Source organism: Medicago truncatula, chromosome 7, assembly GCF_003473485.1.
Source record: "Medicago truncatula cultivar Jemalong A17 chromosome 7, MtrunA17r5.0-ANR, whole genome shotgun sequence".
Classification (NCBI taxonomy): Eukaryota; Viridiplantae; Streptophyta; class Magnoliopsida; order Fabales; family Fabaceae; genus Medicago; species Medicago truncatula.
In genome coordinates, this window is record NC_053048.1 from 52,990,595 (window position 1) to 53,002,169 (window position 11,575).

General features: G+C 27.9%; 1 protein-coding gene across 1 annotated transcript; it reads right to left on the minus strand.

Annotated features, from left to right (window-relative positions):
- Positions 1–9,473: 9,473 nt before the first annotated feature.
- LOC25499638 (uncharacterized) lies at positions 9,474–10,290 on the minus strand. The gene has a single exon (XM_013594988.3). The coding sequence runs from the start codon at positions 10,196–10,198 to the stop codon at positions 9,686–9,688; it is 513 nt and encodes a 170-aa protein (XP_013450442.1). The 5' UTR covers positions 10,199–10,290; the 3' UTR covers positions 9,474–9,685.
- Positions 10,291–11,575: the final 1,285 nt, after the last annotated feature.

Below are 11,575 nucleotides of genomic sequence, written 5' to 3' on the forward strand. Positions count from 1 at the left end.
CTCCCTCGTTTTTCAAAACTGATCCATATAAAAATTTAATCTCTCACTTGTTCTTATTGTCTTTCCTTAAAAGTAATTGTCTCAACTAAAAGGGGTGACTCCCGGAACACATAACATCTACCTGAAGTACAATATTAAATTAGATGGGAGCTTCTATGATGAAGTCAGGAAAATGACTTCTTCGGTGAAGTCGTTTGAATGGGCCAATCAGATTTTAAATGATGACACGTCAAAAACCCTAATCATGTTCTAGTGTAGTGCGGTCTACGGTAGCGTAAGTGAAGGAAAACTTTATTTCATGATTTTAATGGTTAGATTTACTTGATCTCTATGTTATTGTGGTACACCATCTACACATGATTTTTCTTCTAGTACCAATTTTCTCTCCTCTTTATTTTTCTTTCTTTATTTATTTATATTCTCTCTCTTCCAGATTTTTATTAAATCAACATCTTCATCTTTCCTTCATCTTCTTCATATCATATCTTCATCAACTTATTCATCATCTTCATGAGAGAGAAAAAAAACCCAAAAAATAAAAAAATAAAATGAAATTACATAATAAAAAAAATGTAGATATAACATGTTTATATATATTATATATAATATATTTCGATTTTAGACATTAAAAGATAGATGATATGGTGGTTACAATTTTGATTTTGCACACCTACTTCCCTCTCAAAGCTCAGACCTCCCTCCCATTCAACACTTCTTTTTGAATTAAATTAAAAATAAAATACTTTATACTCAATATCTTAAATTGTTTTAAATTTTGCATAATTTTTTTTTAGAATATTATAGGTTGCACACAATATTATGGAAACTTATTTATCTTATACAATTTTAAAAAATGTTTATAATTAAGAAAATATATTTAATCATTGTCTAAAAAATTATATTTAAATAAAACATATGATAATAATTATCTTATATTAAAGATATGAATAATATTTATCTTTTTTTTCCATGATTCAACCACATACAATTAATGCCTAAAAAATGTCAATCTCTTACTCTCCAAATTAACTTGTCATTATTTAATATAAAATCTTTTTTTCAAGAAAAAGACTTCCTTTTAAAAATTTAAAAGTGTATAATATATAAAAAAAAACTTATGCATTAAAGTAAATTTTTGTGTGATGTTTTTGATTTTTTTTTCTTTTTCTGAAACGTAAGATGTTTTCGATATCGTTATTAACGCAAATTTCTGAGCTAATTAGCCATTTTCGATACTGTTTTTAAATAAATTTTCGATGCCAATATTTCTTCTTTAAAAAAATATAATAATTTTTATTCTGCAATCACACTTAATACGTATTTAATGCTAGCTGTATAAATTGAATCACACTTAATACGTTTTTAATGCTTTTTTTTAAGAAGAAACGGAAATGCTAGTTTTTTTAAGGGCGTTTTAATGGTAATTATTACTTATTAGTACGTTTTTAATGTTAACATTTTCCTATTAAGCCAAAAAAATAAGTTAGAGTACCTAAGGTTCAATTAAGCCTAAAAACTATTAAGACGAAAACGATGATTATATAAATTGTTTTAAATTAAAATTGAAAAAATGGATTGGGTTAAAGTCACCATGTTTACGATAATTATATTTTTCCTCTCAATTCACGTCGTTGATACTTTAACCAATATTGTTGCCCCATAAACGAGTACTCGCTGAACCAATAACATGATGGACATACTAATTTTCAGCCTGACCACATCACTTCTTTTGTGCATCTATCATAGAGATTTGTCGTCTCAATTTGATAAAAAAATTACTTTTTAATTGCTGGAAATTAACTAAAAGCATAGCTGCTCTTGATTCAATCTGTATAATTCTGCAACTAATCCACTGAGAGTATATATTGTCGCATAGCAGCCGCAATTAACACTCTACTTGTCCATCAAGAGTTGGATTTAAATTAGGGTAATTGACTTTTGTGTTGATTAGAAAATGGAGATGAAGAAAATATTGAGATTCATGTTATTTGGAGATGTATTTGAGTAGTTATTTTGTTTTTTGTTCAATAAAGAAGATGATGAAGGTATGAAGATGGTGATGATGTTCATAATCTTCCTTGGTTTATTTATTTTTAATAATGAAATATTTTTTTATAAAAAGGATTATCATAAAAAGGTTTATTTAAATATTTTTTGAAATAGAAGGAAGAAAAAATCAAAAAGGAGATTATGAACACAATAACACTAGTGAATTGCTTAATCTGATAGTTCAAAAAAGCTAGTCTACGGTGGTACATATTGAGCAGATACACGGTATATACCATACAACAGTCAACACACATGACATCATTCAACAATGTGGCGCATTATTATTGGATGTAGGATAACTTCTCTGAAAAAGTCAATTTAATGACTTCACCATAGAATTTCCCAAATTAGATAGTTACTTATTTTGATTGGCAAATGCTAACCAATAATTTGTCCTAAAAGACCGGTTAAGCAAAAGTATGTTTTGTATTAAGAAAAACTTTTAAAATCGGTAATATGTATAATTATATGATTTTCAATAAAATTTGTCACGGGACTACCTAAGACTTAAAAAAAAAAAAAAAAATATCATTTTCTAAAACCATGGATGTCATGTCTCCTAGGTTCATGAATGTTGTGTTTACAAGGATAAATTTTGTCATCCAAAAAGGTCTAGTGGCGCAGCTTGTTGTCCGCTTGTCTTCTATTCAAGTGTAAATAATGGTTTATATAATTATATATATGTAAGAAAAAATTTGTCACTTGTTTGAATTTTCTAGAATCAAACAGCTATGGTTTTTTAAACATATGGTCAATTGCATTCTTGAAATGCAAATATTGATGGTATAGTTTGTTATAGTAGCTGCCAATTTTTATTTTTATTTTTGGACAGTAAGGGGAAATCCCCTTATTTGGTAAATTGCTACTCATTCGAATGAAAATAGGGTATATGTCACGGGATGGAGAAATTAAGACTCCCCCTTTTGTGATGAAAATTTGGGTTATGAACTATGCCTTTTTAGATAAATATATCCTTACAATAAAATTAATAGTACTTCGAAAAATCTTCTGACATTTTACGTCGGAAAGGTTAATTCTTTTTGAAATTGTGTTCTTGTGTAGCAATCCTTCCTTTTACCCTCAATGTTTGGTTAGTTTTATCTGCCTACATTTCAAATTTTCATGTTCTTTTTTGTGACTCCTAAGTCCTACTTATTATGGTTTCTTTTGGCTGAAAACGGCACTTCATGTCAACATATATGCTTTTATGACCAGTAATTGTGTTGGATGGTATTTGAGTATAAGTTTTTTTTTTTTTTTTGACGGATGTAGTATGAGTTCGTATGTCAAAATAATACATTTTTTTAGCCAAATAAAATAATCCATTTTTTGAACTCATCCATAGTAATTAAAAAAAAGACTGGTACTCATGATCAATATTAAGGACATCTTAATATTTGTTTACTCAAGTTTTAATTGAAAAGTTGATTATTTCATGGATTTGGGTTTGATATGATCACAAATCAGACATCAAATTAATCAGTAGATACATAAAACAACTAATAGATTTGGATTTTTTTTTTTAACTCAAAAAATACAAAAATTTAAAATTTAAACCGTTCAATTTCGATCCAACTGCTATCGATCAAACTCCAGCGTGAATGGAGGTAATTTGTGATTATCTCAAATTCAACTACATTATTCCACTTGTCTAAAGGAAAGGAAAATCTCCATTAGACAGGCTGAAAAGCTAGCGGTGGAGTTTAATAGATTAGATGTCATACCCTCTCTTTATTTTTGGGTACTGTTACTCCCATCTATGACATTTCTTTTTCATGTTGTTATTATTTTGGTCTGGTGGAGCAATTTAATGCGTACCCATATATAAGATGCTACACTTTACGTGCCTAAATTTTCTTGTTATTTTATTAGTATCTTGCATATAGGGGTCCTCATCCGTATAATATAGATGGGGTGTAAAGTGGTCCAAATAAATATTCAACTAACATCCTTTCAAAAAAATAAAAAAATATATTCAACTAACATAACAAATAGACCGCTCGTACCACATTTTTTTTTTCTCTTAATTATTATAAAATTAGAGTAATTTACACTTTAGGTGCTAAGATTTACTAAATCGTAAAATAAGTGAAGTGTATTTTTATCACTCACAAAAAAAAAAAAACAAGAAATCCAACTTAGTTTCTAAGAGAAAAATGTCTATTTATTCTTAGTTCATAACTAATATGTGACTGGACTCACATATTAAAAATAGGAATAAGTAAAAAATTCGAGATTCAAACCTCAACAACTCAACAAATCAAGTGTATATTAATGTGGCATAAATAGGTTTTTTTAAAGGTGTCTATTTTTGCTTGGCGGCTGCTTTGTGATCGCCTTCCTACTAAATCTAATTTGGCGACTCCAGATGTAATTGATTCAGAGGCGTATTTGTGTCTTTCTGGATGTGGTCAGGTGGAGGATGCTCGTCACTTGTTTTTGTCGTGTACTTGCTTTGGGTCATTGTGGCCTTTATTGCGGTCTTGGATTGGTTTCAATGGTGTCGACCATCAAGATATTTCATATAACTTTATTCAGTTTACTAATTATACATGTGATTTGAAATCGCGGAGGTCTTTTCTTCAACTTATTTGGCTTCTTACTGCTTAGATTTTATGGAATGAACGAAACAATAGATTATTTAAACAGAAATAATGCTCTATAGATCAACTACTAGACAAAGTAAAGTATTTTTTTTTTTAAGAAGTTAAATTAACCTACTTAAATTGGCATCAGAGATAAATGAACTTAAAACCTTAAGGAGGAGCACACTCCCAGGTCACAAGCCAATACCACTAGGCCAACCCAAGTGGATTCCATAAAGTAAAGTATTATTTTTTGTGGTGGTTGAAAGTCAAAAAGGCTATCTTTGTATTTGGTGAACACTTTTGGTGGTCGAATCTTTTATCGTGTTTAGGCATTGTATAGCCACTTTTGATACCTTGATTGTGGTGCTTGTTTTTTTAGTAGTTTTTTCGACAAACCTTGTGCTGAGGAGACTATTATAGCAGTGTTAATATAATACATTTTTGCTTGTCGAAAGAAAAAAAAATGTATACCAATGTCCATGAAACCAGCAACCCACCGGCCACCGACACTTACAAGACTCTATTTTAGTTCTATAGCATCGATTTTATTGAGTAAGGAAATATATTAACGGAAAAACTACTCATCGCGAAAGATATGTCAGGGATACAATGTACGACTGCAAGTGACAATGCAATAATCCAAGATCAAAATCAAAACAAAGTCAAAATTAACACCAAACCAACCCATATTCTGCTACAACAAAAAATCAAGCAAAACACTCAAGCCAATGACCTCTTGCGTGAGTAAAAAAAGATGAGTCCACCATTGATGAAGATCCGTATTAAATATTTTCGCAGCCTAAGAGTAATCTTTTTTTTTTTGTTACAACCTAAGAGTAATCTAAATCTCTATTATAAATGCTTCGAAAAAATTGCTTTTGCTTAAAATCAAAATGTCATTTTTTTAGGCAAACAATCTAAATGTCTTTGTCATTAGAAGAAAAAAAAAATATTAGCTATCACTTTTTGTCAAACATTTTACTGATTAAAATTTCACATTTAAGGTGATTAAGTGATGAAAGTTGAAATTGACTCATACGTATTATGTTCACGTGGAACTATAAACAAAACTAAAGTTAATTAGAAAAAGCTAATTATAACAAATTAACCACTAAGTGATTGACAAAAAAAAGTTAATTAAAAAAAATATTATACCTTAGGTATGTCGTCTATAAACAAAACTAATTTCTTGCCTATAAACAAAGCTAATTTATTCACCAAACCAACCCACGATATTAGATTATTCACCAATTAATTAACCACTAAGTAATGGACTTAACGAACTTAACCCTCTTCCGTAAGAAAAGGAGGTTTGGTCCAATTTCATGGGAAGAGTCTCTTTGAAACTGGTTTGGATGGGACAGAGGAAAAAGGTAACTTGAAACAAAATTATACGTAGAAATCACAGGTTACACTCCTTAAATTTGATCTACCTACTTCTTTTGATCATTCATATGGAGATAGTGTCGCCTTATTAGGGAAAGCCTCTAATTGGATAACTTCCTTTGCATTTACGATCAATTCTCGTCACAAATATAATTAGGTTTAGGCATATATATACAAATGAAAATATGCAAAAAAGAGAAGAAAAAAAAATCAATTTATTGTTACTAATATTGAAAACATTGGTTAATTTGTTTCGTTGTGTAATGTGTATGTTTAAATGATTTGGTTTTGTGTTTGTGACTATTTAAGAATTATCCTTCATTATACACTATTGTGTGTACATGTTTTCTTTTATGACATGTTTTTTTTTTTTTTGTCATGTAATATAACGGTTAGAGATCTCCACCTTAAAAATGAATCGGTAGTGTTTTAGATGTTCAAACCTTAAATTTTATATATATTACACATTATTTCTTATCAAGTGAGTTTGCACCAAAAAATGTATACTTTTTTTTAGATAACAAACTTAAATTATTTTACTTAAGAGAATAGTCCGAATCCATATGGAATGGTAGAAAATATATTAAAACAAGTTAATCATAGAACCATTACTTGTTTTTTAATGAACTTTACGCTTAAGTTCGCAAGTTTTATGTCTAACTAGCGTCTATAATCATTAATAATTGTTTTTACAAAAAAAAATGTAGATAAGATACTTATGAGTTTATTTTAATTAAATATGTAGTAACACATATATTTGTCACACGTTATTGATATTTTTTTTTTAAGATTAATGAATGTACATTTTTTTTAATGTACATATAAAGCTATGATATCTATATTATATGTATAATATGAGATTTTGTGTTATTAAAAATATAAGAATATTTTTTTGAAATAGGAAATTTTATTATATCTTATTGTTGTGATTGAAAAAATATGAATATGTTTCTCGTGGGCTTAACTCATTTGATAAAGACAATACATAATATATGCAAGGTCTGGGGTTCGAATCCAAGCCACCACCGAAAAAAGAAAAATATAGATATAATTTGTTAAGTCTGATATATTTGAAAGTCACAAATATCTTTATTATAATTTTAATCAATATCAAAAAATTTGTAACTTCATTTGTGACTGCTTGATTTTCCTCTAGCACACCTAGTGCTTGGGAAGATTAATTTAATACAATTTGGCTTATAAAAAAAAATTATATAAAATATGTTTGTAATTTACATGCAAAATTTATATAATAATATATTATTGATAATCTACACGTATCAGTGCAATAACAAGATCAGAAAAAGAAATATACGAGTGTCCATCTTTTCGCTGAAACTAATAATGTGCTTAATTTAAGAGTTTAATTTTTATATGTTGTCGGTCACGGTAAAAGAAGTTACATAAGATATATATCTATTAATGTGTTGCCACATCAGTTAATGATGTATGATATGTTGTATATTTTTAATTCATTAATTGATGTATTAACATATCATTGGATACATATATACAATTTTGACTATTACATGTCGCGTATATAAATTAAATTCATAACTTTTTTTTGATAAGAAATTAAATTCATAACTTAAATAGTTGATGCACACAGGATAACAAATATAATAGCAAATATATCATAATGAAATGACAAAATTACCCTCATAATTAATTATATGCTTTAACTTTTTTTAAATTAAATATAATTAAGTTATTATTAACTATATAAAGTTATAGGCTTAAAAAAAATTAAACAAAGTTATAAAAAACAAAAAATCAATCGTCTTTTTTTTTACAAAAAAAAGAAAAAAAAATCAATCATCTTCTTGCTTTGTTTTAGGGGTGTCGTCATCTTCTTCTTCACTTGCATAGTACAATTCAAAAAAATTAACGGCGTCTTCAGTTAAAAACAAAATCGTTTACCTTCTTCTTCCTTATTAAACAATAAAATTATACGAAAACCCCCTTATGTGCTCAAACTAATTGTTTTATCCAAGCTCTTAACCAAACAATTGTTGTCTCTGTTGAAGATAATATGAACTTCCTAAACTCTCGGTTTCATCTCTTTTCAAATTTGACTTGAATACAAAATAGATAATCAAGAAATAAATAAACAAAAAATTAAACAGATGGAGGAAGAAGTGATTGTAGGATGGAATTGGAGTCAGATATGTGACAAATAGAAAAGATGGCGTTGAATAGTTATGAAGGAAGAGGTAGAGGTCGATGGATGGAGAGCAGAGAGAACATGAGCGATGAATTGAAAGAGAGGGCAAATTAAGAATTTTAGTGCTAATCATGATAGGATAATTCTACCCACCAAAAAGTAAGGATAAAAATAACAAAGGACGAACAAGATAGAATTAAAAATGAGTTTAAGTTATCTTTTTCTACTGACGTACCAAACAACAGATTGAACTAGGTTTATCATATTTTCTTCTTATCATATGCATCACGGATAAAACGATTGACGTATTGAAGAAGTATTGTTTAAAAGATTTTAAAAATAATAATTTGGAAGAAGTATTGTTTTTAGATGTTAATTATATAAAGAAGTATTGATTAAAAGATTTATAATTAATTATAAATCGTCTTCGATTAAAAACAAAATTATTTGAAAGAAATATTATACAAGGGAAGATAGTTTTATCATATCTTGTCTTCTTATAATTTTCTTTTTTGAAAGGAGTATTAAAACGATTTCAAAACAAAATCATTGTTTGAAAAAAGTATTAACGACTTGACATTTTTGTAAGAGAATTTATAATTAAAGACGGACGTGGTATTGAACTAAAGAAAAAAAGGTAACATTGTGTCTTGCAGTCCTATGAACACAATGTTATTAATAAGTACTTATTCAGATCATATTTATAAGAAAAAATTGACTTTTAAATTCATTGAATAACTCATGTATCTGATCTAGAGTATATACAAAATACATCATTAATGTAATGAATTAAAAAAATAAATATTTTTTATAAGTAGAACGGAGAGAGTATTTGCAATTAATAATTTTATAAAATGTTATTGATAATTTTTTTCAAAAAATATTTGAGATTAATAAATTTTAAAATTTTTAAAAATGTGTCATAAATGCATCGGTTAGCCTCGCGGAAAAAATGAAACTGTGATACCTGTAGTTAATTTAAGAGTAATGATATATGTACAACTATTAATGATAACTTTGATGACAACTTTTACTTTCTCTCTTTTCATTAGTTCAAAACAATATAAAGCAAAGGAAAAAAAAATTATTAAATATTATCATTAATAGTTGTAAATATGACAACTTTTATTTTCTCATAGTTCAAAAAAATATGATTTCTCTTTTGCTTTAATTCAACATCAATCAATTTTCCGTAATCCGTGAATCACCATGCAAATCTGAGATCAGACAGTTGCCGACTTGCCGTCATCAAATTAAATTGCGTTGAAAAGCAAAGGAACAATAAATACTATAAAATTCATTTCATTTCATTTATAATAATGGAAAAAAGAACAATAGAGGATGTTTAATACTGCACTTCAAATAGCACAGCTAAGATTTGAAACTGCCCTACATAAATAATCTAGAAAATAGTAACATAATCCATCAACTTATTAATAATTAATTGAAATTTTAATAGCAGCAGCAACCACATCATCATCATCATAAATCAATAGACTTAGACCTCTTTGACACCAGCAGCAGCAGCAACAGTTTCATTGACCTTGTTAGCAGCAACTTCCTTAACAGCAACACCACTTGATTTCTCTTCTTCAATTTCAAAAGCAGAAACAGGGAAACTTCTAAAAAGTCCAGAAGGTGTTTTGAAAGTGATTTTACCAGTTGGTGGATCATCAATATAAATATCACACAAAGTAACCCAAATCAAAAGCTCTTTGGTTTTAACACCATTCAATTTCTTGATCTTACCATTTTCAACATAAGCAGTTACTTCAGTTGCATAGGAAACAGGTTTCCCAATCTTTTCAAATTTGTGTGTTATGCTTTTCTTCTGTTTCAGCCAAACAAAACCTGTTTCTCTGTTGTAACCAACTTCAGTGATGTCTTTCAATGGTAAAAGACCATTTGGGAGAGATATTTCTTTGAGAAGCTCTTTGGATTTCACCTGACACATTTCGTCTCCATGGTATACTTCGGATTTGGATTTGATTTCTTCTGTTACCAACGACATCGTTTTGGCGTTGTTTTGAATCAAAAACAAAGATTACGCTATCTAAGATTTGTTTAAGATTCTTGATTTGTTTTGTTGTGTGGTTACATTGGAAGCGGTGGGTTTGTTATATAGTTCTTGAGTTCTGAAATTGACCCTTCATTGTAACGTTAATTTCAATAACTGCCACTGCCGTTAATTAATGCGACATTTAATTCTTTATCTTCCACGTCCACTCTCCACACCAGGATTATTATTTTTTCCCTAAAATATTTATTATTTCACATGGTATAAACAAATTTTTTTGTTGCCGGGGTTCGAATCTCAAAACTTGCATATATACATTGTTTATATCAATTGAGTTAAGCTTATGAGGACGGACAAATTTTTATTATTAGAAAATATATTATTAATTAAAAGAAAAATACCTAAAACTTTGATGATTTATTTTTTTGGATTGTTTTTTCGTCTAATTTCTTTTTTTTGGATTGTTTTTTTCGTCTAATTTCTTTTTTTTTGGATTGTTTTTTGTCTAGTTGTTTGGTTGAAAATTCACTTTTTTCGGGTGAATGGATGAGAAGTCTAAAGTTCGAATCTCAACCACAACATATGTTATGTTTTTAGAAATCATGGTTGGCCTTAACATATCGTGACTAAGTCTAACACAATCCCACAAAATTAGATTGTGATGTGAGAATTTTCTCCACTTATAATCACATTATCAGACAATCTCATACCCGATATAAGACTCTTAAGGTATGTATAATGTACTAAATTCAACTTATGAGAATATCATTGTTTCTTTACTTTAATTACTAATTCTTTTTTATAGATATTGATATTTTTAAAACAGCAAAATTTATTAAAAATCATATACCTATTCAAAATAAACATAAGACTGAAACAACAAAGTAAAAGGCGTCGCTACATCTTTTTAGAAGATAAAACCAATGCTAGTAAATAAGACATTCATAGATATAGAAAACACATAATTATTGCATTTTACGAGAAATATTTGTAGAATTGCTAAAAAGTTTATACAGATTATATATACATTCGTTGGTAAAAAAAATTACATGTACATTCTTTTTAGGGTTAATTAAGTTTTTTGTCCATATAAATATCTACAGTTTTGTTTTTAATCCCTATAAAAATAAATCACACTTTTTAGTCTCTACAAAATTTTCCGTTAATGTTTTTAGTTCCTGTTAAATTAAAATTTGTTTAATTATGCTTAAAATTTTAAATTTTTTAATGATTTTCTTCATACTTGTTTAAAACATTATAAAAGGTTCCGCCACAATAAATTAGCTCAAAATTTTATTTTTAAGTCCAAATTTTCGTTAGTTTTATCTTGAATTTTTGGCGTTTTAAAAAAATTATATTTATTTAATTCAT